This window comes from Limanda limanda, chromosome 9 (assembly GCF_963576545.1).
Source record: "Limanda limanda chromosome 9, fLimLim1.1, whole genome shotgun sequence".
NCBI lineage: Eukaryota > Metazoa > Chordata > Actinopteri > Pleuronectiformes > Pleuronectidae > Limanda > Limanda limanda.
Window position 1 is genome coordinate 27,757,574 of NC_083644.1, and position 18,819 is coordinate 27,776,392.

The window sequence follows — 18,819 nt, forward strand, 5'->3', positions numbered from 1 at the left end:
GAACGAAAAAATGGATGAGCAAGAGAAGATAGGGGGAAAATGAGAAACAAAGAAAGACTAAAATAAGAAAGCTGGAGACAAATTCATACAAATCAACCTCACATGACGACAGAAGAGAGGATGTGTGAGTATAGGGATGAAGGGGAGTGGGTGGTGAGTATGAGAAGGGGTGGAGCCCTTGTCCTTGCAAAGTGTAAAGACAGTGACTTCAAACAACTATCAGGCTCCAGGGGGGTAGACTGGGGAGAAGTTTCCGTTAAAAATGTATATAAAAGTTCAAAGCCGTTGGGAGGGAGGAGGCAGAGAAGAAAACCGAACGGAAAGGGGACGTGAAGAAATTGTAGGGGGGGGCCCCTCTTTTTCTGTGGGTTGACTGAGTGATGGCGGTGGGCGGTCAGGCAGACAATCGGGAGCACTCTGATGGAGCTGTCGGCAGATGTCTTTGGATGTGGCTGTGCTGCAGATTGGCAGGGAGAAATAGATGATTTAAGCAGGAAGCCTTCAGAATTGACAAGACTTAGGAGACCTGGCAAGGAAGTCATTCCAGCAGCACTTAGTCGGCTGCCACACCTCCAAATCACCTTCACGTGGTACTACTCAAAGACACAAAACTAGATGTTGCTCAATGGAGCAGACACAAACACATCTGATTGACATATGAATATCCTTGTGAAAACCAAAAACAAACTGCAGGTTTCAAAATCTTGGCTCTGTTAAAAAAAAGGAGGAAAAAATATTATTGAAATTAGTTACATATAAAAGAGGACAATTGTAAGAGAATCCCAGGGAGTCTAGTCTGTTAGCAGACATTTGGAGAGGTAAGAACGCAAATTCTATGCAGAAGCTGCATTTTAATAGTGTAGGTGATTACAGCTGTGCAGGGTGCTAAACATTACACCAGGACCCCTTGTATAAACATGCCTCATCTCCATAGACGAGCAGGAGGTGTGTGTGTGTGAGAGAGAGAGGGAAAAGGATTGGAGGAAAGGGTGTCTCTCTAAAGGCCGATATATGCTTCTCCGTTTTGACTGACACGGACAGAGAAACGCCCTCTCTGAGCACCTCAGAGACCTTTTCGTGCACCTCTGATTTTTCTAACTATCCGTGGGCATTTCTGAGAGCCTCGGGACAGCCCTTGGCTGTGATTGGTCCGCTAATGACATCATTTCCGCGCGACGCAATTTCCGGAATGTCACATTTCCAGACCTCAAACTTGTTTCATAAAATAAGTTACAAACAAGTCTTTTTCCATGTCAAGCAGCTCCAGCTCCATCAACAGCCTTTGTCTGTTAGTTGCCATCGTTCACTGTGTATAAGGAAAGCCGGGAGGAGGTAAATAAACAAACATGGACTTCTTCTACATACAAATGAGGTAGGCTTCTCTATGCTCGTCTTCGGTTGTGCCACCTTCTATTCTGGCTGTGAATTGTTTTCAGCACCCAGCCTTCAGAGAAGCATAAATGAAAAACAGTCCATGGGATCCGTGCATCCGTCCGCGTGCAACGGAGTCGGAGTAGCATATTTCGACCTTAACTCAATCTCAATAACACACACATAGTTTAGAAAAGAAACATAGCTTTACTTTCTTTTAGTAACAAACATAACTGAAGCTGTTTAACCAAACACAACAACTTCCCAGATCCATCACTTGACGAACAATCGTTCTTTTCCCTGAAACATGTAACTGTAACTTGGGTTGAGACTTGAGTCTCAACACACTTCTGGCAGCAAACAATATCTGTGTGGAATTACTTAAACATGAAATTGAAAAAAGTCACATAGTCACTGGTTACCTCCACCAGGGATGATATATTTTCCCCTAATCATTTTGTGTTTTTCAGAAGGTTTACGCAAAAACTATTGAATGGATTTTGATGAAATTTGGTTTAAGGATGGAACAAATCTTGGCATCCAGTCAGTAGCTCAGCTACTTTGGACTGAACAGCGCAACAACTTGTGACATGATGCCACTCCTTTCAAACGATATGATTGTGTTAGGGAATATTTTTTTCTCTTTTAAATAACAGCACCAAGTAGAACTAGTTGTATTCTATCCATGCAACAGCCAAAAGGAATAATATATCTTCAAAAATGACATGAGAGAAACTGAAATCATATGGTATGAACACAATTTTCAACCAGGGATGAAATAATGCTTTAAAATACAATAAACCAAATAGTCAGTGGCACATTACTTTCTCAGTAATGTTTGCATGATAACGTATAATAAAAATAATTCAAATTCAATAACAGGATTCATTCTTTCAACTGTTAAAATTAGTCGTATTTTCATTTCTTCAATGAAGGTGGATAAATGATATTTAGGTATTGTGTATCCTGTCATACTAGCTCAGACTCTTAACACTTACAGGTAATTGGAGCAACTTCAACAATGAACAGAAGCTAAGGTTTTCATCTATTCACTGTTTTAACCCAGAAGCATCAGCGTGCCCTTCAAAACAGAGTTTCCATGGCCTACTTATCAAATCAAGAAAGCCAGTAACGTTTGTCACCTTAATAGGAACCAGTGAACCCCAGTGGACTGTCAGGGTTAATAGAGGAATGCTGTACCTGCAGTGCTTTGACCAGTGCTCCATTTCTGCCTGCTTCTCCCACAAGAACAACCCTCGTCTCCACTTTTGGCAGCATATCTGAGGGAGCAACAGAGGGACAGAGTGAACATGGAGGAGAAGGAATGTAATAATATACACTCATGCCTTAATAGAAGCCAGTGGACCACAGTGGAGGAAAAGAAGAACTGGAAAAGAGACAAATCAAGAAGCATGTCATCTCTGGGAGGTGATGAGTTTTCTCATTCTAACCGACAGGCAGTGGCACCAGTCAGCCAATACACTATATAATTGATTAAGAGCAAGAGAAAAAGAGGACTGCATAGAAATTAGGTTATTAATATACAAGTAACAGAGGAGGCCAACATTCAGTATAATCCCTTTAGGAGAACATGAGAACTGATTTCAACTCCAAAATAAAAACAGAGGATATTTGGAAATAACATATTAGCTACTGCTACTAGAGTATTAAAAATACTTTGAACTTCACAAATACATTCTCATTGTTTCATACCATCACCAGTGAATCTATATAAGGGTCACTGTAGGTAGAGTTATAAGAGCAAAACAATACATGTACTGCAACAATATTTTTGGAGGCACAGAATCACATTATTTAGTGGTCGGCCAATTTCACAAAACAAAAACAAAAAAAGTACCTTGTCTGTGTTGAGCCTAAATGGATGTGAACTCATCTGCACCTAAGTCATTCTTATATATTTTTGTAATCTTCAAACTAAAGTCCAAATGAATGACCCATTACTTAAATGACTGTAGATGTGTCTGAAGACATTTATTGTTTGTCGAGCTTGTGAGTATGTATTTATGTTGTGTGAAAAAATATCAGTATTATTACCCAGACGTTCAATTAAGTGATCTTTCACCACTTTATGAAAACAAACTATGTTCTTAAAATTGAATTTTCAAAGTTCTTCAGTGCTATCATTACATTCCACAGTATTACACCCCTCCTTAGCTGGAGGAGTGGCTCCTGGAAAATAACCAATGAGTAAATGTGTCACCCTCAAAGAATCCTGGCTCAAAGATTAAAGATTTAATCAGGTCAACCAAACCAAAACTGCTTCTCATGCTGAACTGCACAAAGACACACATGTGCTATGTTGTAGTCAATCATAGAAGTTGAAAACCATTCCTATAAAATTGGACATAACTTTTGTAAACGTAGGAATTAGTTTTTGTAGTATTAGCTTCTATCCAATTAACTGGAAACTGAGTGCATGTCTAAATATGTACTGTAGAAGTCAAGAATTAGTTGAATAACGTATTTTTAGTGGCACAATCACCTGCAGGGATCACCTTCACTGACACCGAAGGTCACACATGGTATATCTTCTTTATATATAAACCACAGCAGCACTTTAGTTTGGGAATTTAGAGATTAGAGAGAATGAGAGATAGGAGAAGAAAAAAAAAATTGCGCCGTTGCAGACTGACCTTCCCCATCTTCAGATGCCATGCCAAGAAATACATGGTCCTTGGTAGTTTCGCCGATCCTCGAATCATAGACCGAAGAATCCACCAACAGGCTCCGGGCTGTCCCTAAAGTCACTATGCTGCTGTCAGCCATGGCAGGAACCTAAGGAGGCACCAAACTGTCCAAACTATCAAAAGTTACAGGGAACGAACAGAGGGAGACACAGGGGGAGAACAATGTGAGGTAGAGAGGAGGGAGAAAGAATAGCAACAAGGAAAAAAGGAGAAGGGTGACAACTGTCAAACCAAAGGCAAAAAACAATTGGCAAGACTTCAAATGCAAATGCTGCCCGAGTTTGACAATTCAACTGGAGAGAAAGCAACATGTTTGTGAACTGTGATAACTTTCGTGAAAAGTAGGCGATGTGGATGAAAAGTAAGTTTCTGAAACTTTTTAATATGTTGGGTTGTTTACATAACAGCAGCCTTGAAACTGTATCTGCCAGGCCCAATGGAAAGTAGCAGCAGATAAGTGGTATTCACCACAGTACAAATCTCAGTGTTGGCAACATATGTATCCATATTGATGGTTATGACTAAAAGAGACAGTTGCAACGTTAAAGAAGCATAATTCATTCAAAAACTTTAACTAATTAAGTTTAGTGATATGAAGTTATAGCCAACGTCACTTTTCCTGCTCTCGTGTTCACCTAGTGTTTCCGTGATATGAAACAAAACTTATAGGACAGCAGAAAAATTCGGTTAAACCTAATCTCACGGCCAGTTAGCGTTAGCTGCTTGAACAGTGGCACCACATTCCTTTACTTACACGACCAGAAGTTAACTAACGTCATGTGGTTTGTATTGTGCAAGAGAAAGAAACTCGAAGTAGACCAAACTCACCGCTTGTTTTAGTGGACACTACTTAAGAGAACTAGTTGAAAACACGGAAAAGAACCAGAAAACGGAGCTTTCGGATATCAACCGGCTGCTTAGCCAGTCAAAGTGAACTATCTCTCAAGCTAACGCAGCTAGCTACCGGGCTAGTAAGTCCACAACACCAAGAACAGTTCCTGGTAATTCCTCTTCGGTCCCAAACTCTCCTCACCAAGAAAGTAACATGTCTCCGTTAACTCTCAAGCTCGTATCAACACATGCTGTTCTTTATATGTGAAAATAGGCAAAATTCTCGAAGTGTGGCAGCTTTAGTCCGCAGATAGCTATCAACTTCATAATCGCCCAGAGACGGTATCAGCCTGCTGGTCCAGCTCAATTCAAAAAGCAAGGAAAACAACGCTGCCGCGCGCTGATTGGTCAACAGTGAAGGAGAGCTGGCGGCTTCCGCCCTGCGAGGCCGCTGATTGGTGCGTTCATTCAAATCTCGATGCTCACTGCTTTTCTGACGAGACTTGCAACCTTCACTTGCTGTCGGAATATTAAACACTATATCTTTCGACAGAGCAACAACAAGTTATTTATAATTTGAAAATATGTTTTATTCTATTTGAGTTCTGTCTAAATAAGTAAAGTAAATAAACAACATGACTACGGACAGTCTATGGATATAAAAAAATAATGATATTTTCCAGCTGTACAATGCAACTTAAAGGTTTATATTATTCCTCTCAAAGAAAGCATATTTAATGAATGCAAAGAAAATACTGCTTTTTATTCTGTTGCCGTAATTTTTTGATCCACAAAATTTAAATGTCATTTTCCTGCCAAAAACAACTGACCTGACTTAGTTAATGACATCTGTGTGCAAGGGTTAAAATTAAACATACAAAGACACGCTTCCTGGGTTAGGACTATACTTCACAGAGAAGTTATTAAAAATATCAGCACCACTGAAAATCAATCAATCAATCACAATATGGCCGATTCCAAGGTCAGTATTATTACAGATATCTGACGCAGAATCTGGCATATTGATCATACACCCCTATTATGCTATGCTGCACTTAAGATTTAAATTTTTCTCATTTTTGTTGTCCTATGTGCATGGCTTAGAACTACAATAAGCACTCTTACATTGGCAGCAACAGCATTGTTCACTAACATTAGGTCCAGTTGTATATAACTAACTTTGAGTGGTCATCTAGAATAGAAAATACAAATATATAAATACAGAGCAAATATCAAAAGTGTTTTTAGAATAGAGTTTAGTATAGAAGAGTTTTTAATTCAAAGTCAAAGTCAAAATCAGATTTGGTCTTTATGAACAGAAATAAACATTTATTTGCACATAAAACTATATGAGAACGAGAGGTCATTCGAGATGAATGTGCTGATGAATTCAAATGTCACTTGGGAACTGACGTGCTTAGAACTGTACATTTGTCAAAGCATATAGCATTGTGGCATAAGTGTTCTACATGACCTCTGTGGTCCCTCAAGAAAATCATACATATCCTCCTGTAGCCTAAGACATCGCTGATTATTGCCAGCCGCAACATCCTAATTCTGCATTCTGAGATCCACCCCAATGAGAACAGAATGAAGATAACAATAATAACTAAAAATGTGTAATATGGCCAAAATGGCCACTAAATGCAAAATAGCAGGCTTCCTGTGGCGTTTTTCCAATTGCACCTTTTTCCAATTTTTGTGAAGATCGGTCAATGTGAACACGTTCCGGGGGTCTCGGGGGGCACTGTTGAGACATTTTGCGAGGCCCATTGAAAATTCCTCCAGAATGCGTACATTTCACCACTTTCTTACTTTCTGCAAATTTTGGTAAGAAATTGAGCATGGTAAAGCCCTCAAAAAGCCAATTCATTTGCCTGAATAATAATAATAATAATAATAATAATAATAATAATAATAATAATAATAATAATAATAATAATCCTTACAATTTCAATAGGGCCTCACCTGTCAGGTCAGTGCTCGGGCCGTAATTATCAATTCCCGGTCTAATGGGGTATTATCAGTATACAGTATTATTATTATTATTATTATTATTATTATTATTATTATTATTATTATTATTATTATTATTATTATTATACCAACATGGTCCTTGAAAGCTACATGGTTGTTACCCACTGACTGGTTTAGGAAAATATATTAAATGGACTAAATACTATTACTATTAAATACACAATCATCTGTCACATCAGAATACGGTACTCACATGACTTTGACTAATTAAGTCATAAAACTCAGGCCAAACCCGAGTCTTAACTTACTGTAGCTGCATGAGGATGAATCAACTGGCTCGAATTTGGATAATTTACCTTGTATTTCTGTGCTTAAGTAGTTGGCTAAACAACAGAAATACAACAATCTGTCCCACGAAAGCAGGTATACACATTACAGACACACACAAACGGCTGCCCTTCGGGAAGCAGCATGCATTCTGGAGGATGGTGAACACAAGCAATTTTCTTTTTCTGGGGTGACTTTTGTTGTGAAATCCTTAGTATGCTCGTCATATTCCTGGGGCAGTTGGACACCTCCTCCAGTCATACATACTGACACACGCAAACACACAATCTCTGTCTGTCTTTCTGTATTCAGCCCTCAGGAGCTTCACTGTGCGGTACAAAGCTTTGTCAAGACCAAATCTTCCTTCTGTCCAGGTTTACCTCTCTATACTTCCTACTTCCTCAAACCTTTATATTTCTAGCTCAGTGCTCTCTGCTCTTTGATGCTCAGTCACCAAACACACACAGATATGAATAGAAACAAAGGTAGAGGGAGACAACGCACTCTTGAGATGTTAACAGGCCACCAAAAAGTTAGAAAACCAACCAGGGAAAATTCTTTCACTAACTCGTTTTGTATTGAATAACTATGAGCCATGTTTGGCGATGCCTTTATGGTGTAGACCTCTAAAGGCCAATTTATGCCTCTCCGTTATTTCTATTACGGACAGATAAGACCGCCCTATCCGTCGTGAAACGTCCTCTCCGAGCGCCCCCGACAGCTTTTCGTACACGTCTGATTTTTCTAACTATCCGTCTTCATTTTGGAGACCCGACGGACCGCTCTTGGCTGTGATTGGTCCGCGAACGACATAATTTCCGTATGACGTCATTTCCGTATTTCCGGACCTCAAACTTTCTGTTTACTTGTAGCAACAAACACGAACACAACTATGATTCTACGATTAATGTGACGTGTGTGTTAAGCCAGCGGAGTTGTCCGGCTGACGGTGGCTCGTTAGAGCACTGAGGGCATGTGTGCACGGTCACATACGGTTATAACGAGCTTTCAAAACGGCGCTAGCGGGCTAGGCTAGCCACCATGCTAACTGCGGTGGTAACAGTGCAAGAACCCGCCGTCACGACTTTAATTCCACTTCTATCATGACACTGTTTCTATAATACCGTCAGGTTAGAAGCAAACACTGGGTAGTAGTTAGTGCCGGGAGTCCCTGCTGACTGTGTGTGGAAGCTGGGGGGGAGCTAGGTCCGGGTAGCTTCTAGCTACATGTAGCCTCAAGCAGATTCAAGCTGTGGAATCAGCAACACAGTTCGGAAACAAGACCGGGGAACCGCTGCGCTAAGAAACGATTACATCAGCATCTTGACACGCTGGGTGTCACTTTATTTAGATCTGTTAGTTGCCATGGTTCAGTGTGTGGGACGCAAGCTAACATGTCAACAGAGACACGTGGACTTCTTCTTCCCAAATGGGGTAGGCTTCTCTGAGCTCGTCTTCCGTTGCGCCACCTATGGGTTTGGCGGGGAATTGTTTTTAGACGGATAGTCGTCGGAGAAGTACAAATGACAGGATGAACTTTTTTCCTCTTAAAGCTTCCATGATAAAACTGTCAAATCTCCATAAAGTTATTTTAAAGTAGTGCAATTTTAATACAAAAGTGAGTTAATACCTGGCGCATGTTTCAAAAATCCATACAATTTTTTTTCGAAAACTACTGGTTATTGTTGAAAAAGGGTAAATCAAGCCCTGGTCAGCCTTGTATGTGAAGGAGGCTACGGTTTATTACAAAGTGGGTTTTTTATTTGCGTATTCCTATACATTTGTTATATACATACATTTATGTAATTATACTTACATTTATTTTGCACTGACCTATACCAACAAAGCCTTTGCAGAGTTTCTTGTCAGAGTAAGCAGCAAAATATCAGGCACCACCATAAATTACCTCCCTAACCTGCACAAGGGCATGTCCTTGAGGAAGGGCAGGTTGATTCTGGCTGATACCAGTCACCCCCTGTTTTTTGAGTTCCACATCTTACCGCCAGGCCACAGATGTATCTTACCTGGATGCAGGACAAACAGATGTAGGAACTAATTTGTCCTTGCTCTCACTAGCCTTTAAAACACCCTAACATGAGAGTTTTAAGTATTAACTGTGCATTTGGTTTTTATGTTTTATTTATGTCCTCTGGCTATGTGACTGTTCTGCTGGCTGTGCAACAAATTGCACCTCGGGGACAATAAAGACACCTTGAACCTTGCAGAGGTTTAAATCTCAATCTGTCCGACTGTCTGACTCGGTTTAAACTTTGCACTTCTAACAGACTATATCCATAAAAAAAATGTCTTGCATTTGAAGGCTACACCTGACACTGACATCAATGAGGAGTATGCAAAACATCTAAATTATTCATAGTTGAATTTATAGTTTATCTGACATCACTTCTGAGTGAGTCAACCTTTTAAACTGACTAATGTTATCTGTTAAGAAAGTAGGCGGACATTAACTAGCTGTCGATATGATCAGGAAAACTTCAAAGAGGGTAAAACATTTTTTTAAAGTGTAAATTTGCCTGTGGAAATTACAAATAGGTCTAGATAGATGCAATGTGTTTTGCCCTGAGGTGGTGATTTCATCCATTTCTGCCACCTTTATGTTTATTTCTGCTGCAGTCCTGGAATTCTTTCATCCCCACCCAGATGCTTTCCAGCAAGTGCAGAGCACTTATTCCTTAATTGTAATTAAACTTTTTTTTGTGTGTGTGATAACTCCTTGCAGTAGGTCAAACACTTCAGAAAGTCAGCGGCAGAAGTGGTTTTAAAAGCAACTGATTCTCTTCATGTACATTCAATAATCTGTTGTCCTCCTTTCTTTATGCAGGTTTTGAATCCATAGCCAATATGTTGAAACACCCATAAAAGGCAAAGCTGTGGAAATCAGCAAAGAGGCACCATGCCATAATGACACATTTTAGTTGATGAAGATGCAAGAAACAGATCAAATATAAAACTTTTAACACGAGACCAGGCTACTTTGGTGTGGCTTTATGTTAGCTGTAACAGTTTGTTGTTTTGCTCTTATCATGATCACATTATTCAGAACTCTTAACGACCATTACACACTCGAACTTGAACGTTCTTGATTCAATGTTTTACATGGTTCTTATCTTAATACTGTCAATAAATTGAAAATTTAGGCAAATTGAACTCCCCTCTTTGTCTTATCAGGGGCAACATGTCATGATGGGTTTTCCTAGTGTTTGTGTGTGTGTGTGTGTGTGTGTGTGTGTGTGTGTGTGTGTGTGTGTGTGTGTGTGTGTTTGTGTGTGTGCTTCACTGACCCTATTTCCTGCTCAACCCCCCACACTAGACTCCAATCCACCCATCACCTGCAGTATAACAACGCTAGCCACTTATTGCCAACAACACCTCAGTAGGAGCTAAACTTGCTGAACCCGCCGCCCCTCTTTCTTGTAGTTTCCAGTGAATCTTTTGTTTGCTAATCTAAAATTTTGTCTCCTTGCTCCCAGGACCTCCATGCCAGCCACAATCTGCCTCGGCCTGCTCCCCCAGAAGAGACAGACTAGCAGAATCAGTTACCAGCTTTTATTGCATGATGTCTATACGTTTGAAATCTGTATCTTTATCTTTATTGTTTTACTCTCTGAACTTCATACTGTATGTTGTAAAGCACTTATTTGTTATTTGTTTTGAAAAGTGTTAAACGAATAAAGTCACTGACAAAATAACAGAAATACTGCAAGCCTGTATTTCATCACACACATCAATGTAAGAAAAAGCCATGCACTTACCACTTTGACAGCCATGTCTGCGGCATAAAGAGACAGACAGTTCCCCTCCTATTTTACTTCCTAACTTACAATAATTACATACATTTTAATGCAAATGATCTTGAAATAAAATGTTGTGATTTCTCTCTGACAGCGTGTATTCACCGCCTACCAACACCGATTTAAATAGCATCTCGTTTGAAAACCCATCACCCACGAGTCTTGTGTGGGGCAGAGAGTACAGCAAGGTGTTGGAAGAGCATCTCATCTCATCTCCTCTGTTCGCACTGTGCTTTGTTATCTCTCAGTCTCAGGGTCTGTGCTTGTTATGTGCAGTTACAACATAAGTGAAAAGCTTGCTGTTCTCCTGCTCATGCTTTTACAATGACAGCAGACTCACAGAGAAAGTCAAGGTCAATGCGGAGATAGATGTTTTAAGATCAAGTGCTTATGGTTGCTGAGAGAGCTCAATGCACTTCAGTAAAGCGATGAACCCGACTTGCTCATTGTTCTGACTTTTAAAGTTACTGACGTTGTATTCTCGCCATTGAGTTGGATTTGTTTAGCTTATTTTATCAGCATGATTTGAATATTATTGCAGATAGCTGATAACCTTGCCATCACATTTTGCCTTCAACTACCCATCATGTGAAACACTCCACGTCCCTACATGTCACTGTTTGTATGAAATATGTATCAGTATCACTATTTTGTTTCCCCTCGAAATAATTCTGTTGTCGTCTGTGCTACCTGCATCATGTGAGGTCAAATTCAAGAAGATGTGTCCTTGACTTCTCTTAAGTGTTGCAGTGCATTGACCTATATTGGCGACCACAAATGTTTGATGACTGGAAAATATTGACTGCCAGTCTAATGATGTAGTCTTCGCTCTACTTCTGTTTTTTGACGTAGCTGGGACTGATGAGAGATTACCTATTGAACACATTACATAACAGTATTCCAGCAGGTACACCAGACGAATGATGCAAATCCTTGGAACAGTTCCCAATACTGAACTTGAGGAACTTCATTGTATCTCTGCTGAACATGGATCATGAGCATCCTCCAGTTGTACCACATAGTCATTAGGAGGTGCAGAGCCTGGAGACTAAGCTCTGAGTATAATAGTAATCTGTGCCCATTAATTATCCCTGAATTTTATTTAAGCAGAGAAAAAGTTCAGTTGCAGTGGTCATTTATTCAGTTGGTTATATTATCAAACATTACTCATCACAATGATCTCTGTTATATGCAACAAAGGCAAACTGATCAAAGTTGAAGCGGGAGTGATTTGTACACTTTTTTAGACTGGATGCAATGTACGGATGTTGTATGTCATGGTGTTGAAGATCAAACATTCAAAATAAAACAGCAGTTTTCTTCAACACTCATTTGTCCATGTTCCCTCAACACTCTTTATGTAGTCGCTAAACTACTTCAGTACTTAGTAGCTGTTATCAGTCACTTCAATGCAATGCTATAAGTGTATGTATATGGACTGCTTGGGTGGACAGTCATGGATATACTTAGAGATTTGACCAAAACTGTCATCAAAACATGCCGAAAATATGTTTAATGGGGGTGACAGATTATTAATGGTCTCTTTGTTTTTGTGTTTGTGACATAAAGTGTATGCACAGTTCAGTAATTTCAGAGTTTAGTAATTGTGTTCACAATATCAACATTTGTATCCATGATACCTGCTGGGGTATAAGCTGTGGGTTGCTTTGAGTCCAAAAACTAACAAACAATCACGAAGAGCAGCCTGTGCTGATGTTAGTAAATTAAAAAGACCAGGTCAAACTTTGAGCATTTCTTTATAGCACTGTTATTGAGGGGGGTGCTGGTCCTCCAGTGCAAACAAAGACATAACGGCAGAAATGTATAAAGATAATGAAAAGGAAAAAGCTTTCACATAATACTATTTCCGATGTTTCTCTTTTCCTGATCTGAAACCTACTTTTGCTTTTATGTACACGTATTTGCTCGTCCGGCTATTGGATTGTGGGGCAAAGGATGGTATTTTATTGTAGGTGGATGTGACAGGAATTTTCCTTTCCAACATAGAACGGTGATCTCAATTTTAAGTTCTACAACAAGCACCTCTGTGTTAATTCTTACATTTTTAGCATACGAGCATACGAGTTTAAGCTTACAAAAAACACAGGGACAAACTTCATATTGTCAATACATATTATCACAATGAAGCAATATGTCCATTACAATGAAAGATATATAATATACAGATTTGATACATTCTATAGTTTTGTTTAATGGCAATAAAATTGCAGGATGCATTTCAACTGAAATATTTTCTTTACAAAGATACAACATTTTTCAATAAACGCATGATGACGATAATATACAGTATGTTCAAGAGAGTGTGACTTCACAACGGGACTAATATTAATGTGTATGAAGTGTTATAGATTTCTGCCCTCTGGTAACCGGGGGATATTCAAATCTTTATATTGCTGACCTTCTTTTGATCCATCCATCCATCCTTCCAACCACAAGTCTACCGAGGTATCCAACCATCAATCCATAAACCCACCCACCATTTGCAACATTGATGCATCCATTCCCCCATCCACAAATCCATCCATCCATCAATCCATCCATCCATTATCCACCTTTCAAATCAATAAACCATCCATCCATCCATCCATCTTTACTTGCTTATGAAGGTCAGGGTAATTTCAACTCTGACTTAACTGTAACTTTCCTCCAGAGTAACTAAGTCTTACATTCTGACATGTATTCAATCACTAGGTGAATATTTATCATTTTTTACATCCTTTCAGTTTCCTCTTTCTTTTTTCTAATTACTTACAGTCTGCAAATCGAAACAGGTCTTATCTACACATTTACACACATGAAACCTTAGGGCTCCTTCCTGCAACATGTCATGCTTCATCTGTTTGTGAATACAGTGCATAGTGCTGTTTTGGATTTATCAGTGAATAGTCCGCACAATTATGTCCATCAGTAGAAATACAATATTGTAAAGCCTCTGAGAATGATACAGCAGTTATACAAGTTGATCTTCACACATTTACTACAATGCCCTCCTGGCATTCAGTGTGCAGTGCTATTTCACCTGCTGATGTTAGGAAACAACCCGGGTACTGTTTGCAAAAAAAACAACATTTCCAGATGTTTCTCACAACATACAGCATAGCATGTGCTTAAAAAGTGAAAACCCCAATATGGGCAGATGAGTCCAAGTAGAATAACCTCTCAGAGAAATCAATCTGTTTCCTGACACATGATTTACAAAAACACCCAATCCATCTACAGAATTGATGTTCTGCAGTTACGCTTAATTCATCAAAAGCCATTTGGCTTCTTCCGTCTGTGATTCACCATATATGTGTAAAGATAAACTGGAAAACACATTATGATGGATTTATTTCTGCTGCAATGTAATTTAGCTCTCATTGGCTAGTAAAGGAAATTACATTTTTCAATTGATGCACCTTTGACAGACTGTAGCAAGCTACACCAATCAATACATTTGACTAAACAGAGTGTTAAATGACTGTGTATCATTATAGACAATTTTAGCTCATTGTTTTGGTTGTTTTGGTGCGTCCACTCTCATCAACCTTGTTTCTGGATGCTTTGGGCAAGCTGTCCTCAAGCATCACAGTACCTTGCTTGGCACCAGAAGGCAGATAAACAAAGTTAGGGACTTGTTTATGTCTATACACAGAAAAAACATAGAGTTTTATTTATCAACAGCTGTGTATAGACTAAAACACAGCAAGAAAGTTCACATGTGATATACATAAGTCAGGTTGCCAGAACCAACTGAATTGCAATGTAACCCCATATCTGATTGATGTCTTATCACGTATCTGCTAACATGAAAGCATGGTCAACTTTATAAGACAGTTTTGACCCAGAATGTCTAAAAACAAACAAACAGGATATATTACAAGTTCTCTCCAGACATAGTAAACCAAGAAGAATATCTGGATTGTAAATGCCTATATAAAATGGTGATGTCTTTCAACTTCTTTGAGCAATTTATATAGATCATTTGCAAATGTACAGGGTGTGAGATAGGGTGCATTGAGATAATATACAACATCTGATGTAACTTAATGGCAATATATCTACTAGGGACTACCCAGTGAAGAAAGGCAAGCAGGACAACTTGTAGTTTCTTCTGGAGACTGCAGCGGCTGTGGAGGGTCTGATGAAGCAGATGAAGCGAGGCAGCAGAGGCAGAACCTGGTCTCTAAGAGATTTGCATAAGCGCAGTGTAGCAGCAAAACAGGGCATCATGCCAAGGCCTCCTCACAACCAGCACATGGAGGTGATCACGTTTTCCTGTTATAAAAGTCAAAAATGGAATCTGACAATTCAGGTATCCAGCCCAGCCACTGTATTTTTTTTACAGTATTTAATCAGAATTCATCCACATTTGGCTGTAAATTTCAGTGTCCATGTCCGTCAGTCTTCAGGCCCCAGAGACAACAGCTGGTTGATCTCAAATACTTGTATGGCTTCCCCGTGGTCACATTCAGGCCTGTTACGGTTCCAGATTTTTTGGAGACTTCGCTGAGAAGCTTGAAAAACGTTGGTTTAAAAACAACAACAGGCCATATTTGTAGACCACATGTTTTGAAAAAAGCTAATAGTCATTGACATTTCAAGTCCAGCTTAAGAAATTACAGTTTAAAAACTGTAGTTATAGAGTTATCAGTCATGTTTGTGAAACATCAAATGTTTGTCATCCAGCGTTATGAACAACAATAGTCAGCCATGTTTAGCTGCTGTCCTGAGACACAGTTCCACACGTACTGGCTTCATTTTCATCTGAGTCGGAGAGAGCTGCTGTACACAGTTCACTGAAGATATCTGAAAAAACAAGAATAATTCACGTCAGCTTCAACTTCAAATTTAATTTAGCATCTTATTATACAAGGTATATTACTCAAATACTTTAAAATAATATGCAGGGAAAAAGGGGAAAGCAATATATGGACAAACTGTGGCGATCAGACAAGGATGCACAGCCCGCACTCATGAGCCAATAAAACCAACCAAACAATGAAGCGTACAGTATATGACACACATCCAGCAAGCAATAAAACTGAGTACACCCCTGTGCAGTATCACTTAATAGTTAAATAATTTAAATTTAAAAGGGTCATCTTATAATAACTGTATTATTTCAAAATTGAACTGAAGTGTATTTGATCTTTAGACATTGATAAGCCTCTCCATTTATGTAAGACACGGTCTTTAATAATGAATGTTTTAAATATGATTTTGTTATTATTTCCAAACAGAGAAAGCCCAGAGTCCAAGCATGACAGGGATGTACCAACATGACAATAAAGGTGGAAATACGAACAATTAAAAAACAAAAGAACGAGATATCACTAATGGAAGATGCACAGACTTTTGTTAGTTAAAAGTTTAAAGAGTCAGAGAACAGGATTTGTAATTATGTTACATTTTATTGAAATTAACCAGGGATGTACTCAGTTTTCTTGTATACTGTAAAAGTGAGGCATTCAGTTTCTGTCAGCCAGTAAAGTGCTAAAAGATTTATAGCGAAGGAAGATATTGGCAATCACTACAGACAGGTCAAGTGGTCTTGTTGCAAAAGGGTTCCACTTAACTAAAATACTGGAGGGTAACTGCTAGAGCGTGTAATTCTGTCCTCCTCCTCACACAAAAAAAAGCCAGAACCAAACAAGATAAAACTCAGAATAAGAAGGAGGTTAAAGGAAGAGAAAAGGCGATCAGGTGAGGAGAGCGGAGGGGATAGTTGATTCAAACAGGCTGGAGTGGAGAGAGTGCCGCAACAAAACAAGCGTGGCCATGACAAACATTTCAAGGACCAGCCGTCTAACCGGCATGAGAGGGGGTAAATGGTTAAGAGACGGATGAAGAACAGAACAGAGGGGACAAGGAAGTCAGGAGAAGGGAGAGGCAGAGAGAGCACAGAGCCTAGGAGTGGCTGTCCTGCATGAAGTAGTAGAATTCATCAACAGGGTACTGAGACTCATTTATCCTCCAAAGTGATATAAAAGGTTTGTGTATATTGAGCCACAGGTTCAAGACATATTTTAGCTGACTATAAATTCCTAGCTGATGGGTGTCTTTAATGACGTCCTCACAGAGTAACTTAACTGTAACTCAAGGGGTGAAAAGTTGATAGACCTGCATCCGATGTACCAAAGCAATACCATGTTTTTCTCTTTTACTAATAGATAATAAATAAATTGATTTTGCCATAAACATGACTTACGATGGCGTTTTCTTCAAAACATAATGTTCACCCTCAGCTCCCTCAACAAAAGCAACAGAGCTCTATGTTTGGCGACTGGATGTTTCTTAAGACCCCCGTGGAGGTCTTAGTTGAGTTGCCCTGTCCTTTATAATGCAGCCATCTGATGTACTGATGATAAAACCAGAACATCATTAATTTCATATAATTCAAGTCTTCAAGAGAGAGAGAGAGGTAGAGAGAGGGAGAGCAAGAGAGAGAGAGAGAGAGAGAGAGAGAGAGAGAGAGAGAGAGAGAGAGAGAGAGAGAGAGAGAGAGAGAGAGAATTCATGGGAGAGTGTAATAAGGGGAATTTGCTTCAATCAGTGACATCATGCTCTGATTATTCAACTCAACAAGCCAAAGCTCCTCCGTCCCCATCCGCTCCATCCTTCCATCCAACCTGAACCCTATCCAACCGTCCCTCCCTCTCCCAGAGCAGTGGCTCACCCAAGCCCAACCAATCCCTGGGCACATGGCCCAACTGCCGAGTGAGAGAGCGAGGGAGCAAATGACCACGTTGGAGTAAAGTAATGGATGGGTGGAGTGGCTTGGCAAATGAAAGTGTTACAGCAAGGCGGTCAGAAATGAGTGACCTCGTTCAGGTGCTGTGTGCAGTGTACTGGACGGAGCCAGCACTGTCTCCTCTGTTAAAAGGTTCTTCACTAGCCTAGAAACACAGTACAGGGGAGGGTCTTCACTCGCTCACAAGAGAAAAGGACAAAACAGGAAACACTTCATCTTACTGCTCCCATACACTCACTGTAGGATTTGGATATGAAGTTTGCAACAACAGTAAAATACAGTGAGTAAGATGGAGGCTGATGACAGATTTCACAGTATACCACCAACGCGTAGGTCATTGCACAAGTCATTCAAGTGGTTGTAAACCCCCAGAACAACTGAGACAGTTTCCATCAAATTAATCTATATCAACAGGGGTTTCACAGATTCTCAATCAGGTTTTATTCAGCAGCTTGGTAACACACAATTTGTTCAGTGAATCAAATAGTGTCTGTCCAGTGTTGTGCCACTGGCAGCTGTTTCAGCTGGTTTGGGGAAACAGTCAACCAAGAGAAACCTTGAAGGTTTGGCAAAGAATTAGTTTTTCATCTTTCCCACACTGTTAAAAATATTAACATCTCAAGCTGAAACTGATAATTAATTTCATTCTGCAGAGGTTGACAGAAGAACCAGTGTTGTGGATGTTTTATAGTACAAATAGTAATATATATTTGAGAAAACAAAGTAAATTTTAAAAGAAGCTTAAATGAACCTTCACGAGCGGTTGCTCATTTGGATGGTGAGGATTGTCGATTAGAGTAACTCAACATCAGGTAGAAAAGCCATCCTAACAATGACCACACACATGCACACACACACACACACACACACACTCAGAGAGCCCAAGTGTTTAGCTTATGAGCTGCCGTACAAATACATAAATCTATAATTCAACCCCCTACACATGTATATCAGTTCAGAGTTGCCACCTCCCACACCATTCCGCTGTACATAACTCATATTTTATATAAATACTCTGATTGAGTCCATGTTCACCATC

The 18,819-nt window shown here is 39.6% G+C and overlaps 2 protein-coding genes across 2 annotated transcripts in view; both read right to left on the bottom strand.

Annotated features, from left to right (window-relative positions):
- The window catches only part of ect2 (epithelial cell transforming 2), a 36,809-nt gene extending 31,847 nt beyond the window's left edge, over positions 1-4,962 (bottom strand). Inside the window, exons 1-3 of the mRNA XM_061078391.1 lie at positions 4,908-4,962; positions 4,026-4,192; positions 2,572-2,651 (exon numbers count right to left, since the gene is read on the bottom strand). Coding sequence (XP_060934374.1) covers positions 2,572-2,651; positions 4,026-4,158 — 213 coding nt within the window. The 5' untranslated portion in view covers positions 4,159-4,192; positions 4,908-4,962. The remainder of the gene's footprint in view (positions 1-2,571; positions 2,652-4,025; positions 4,193-4,907) is intronic.
- Positions 4,963-13,231: 8,269 nt separating this feature from the next.
- Positions 13,232-18,819, bottom strand: part of mcf2l2 (MCF.2 cell line derived transforming sequence-like 2) — a 112,564-nt gene continuing 106,976 nt past the window's right edge. Inside the window, exons 34-35 of the mRNA XM_061077777.1 lie at positions 17,852-17,925; positions 13,232-15,835 (exon numbers count right to left, since the gene is read on the bottom strand). Coding sequence (XP_060933760.1) covers positions 15,744-15,835; positions 17,852-17,925 — 166 coding nt within the window. The 3' untranslated portion in view covers positions 13,232-15,743. The remainder of the gene's footprint in view (positions 15,836-17,851; positions 17,926-18,819) is intronic.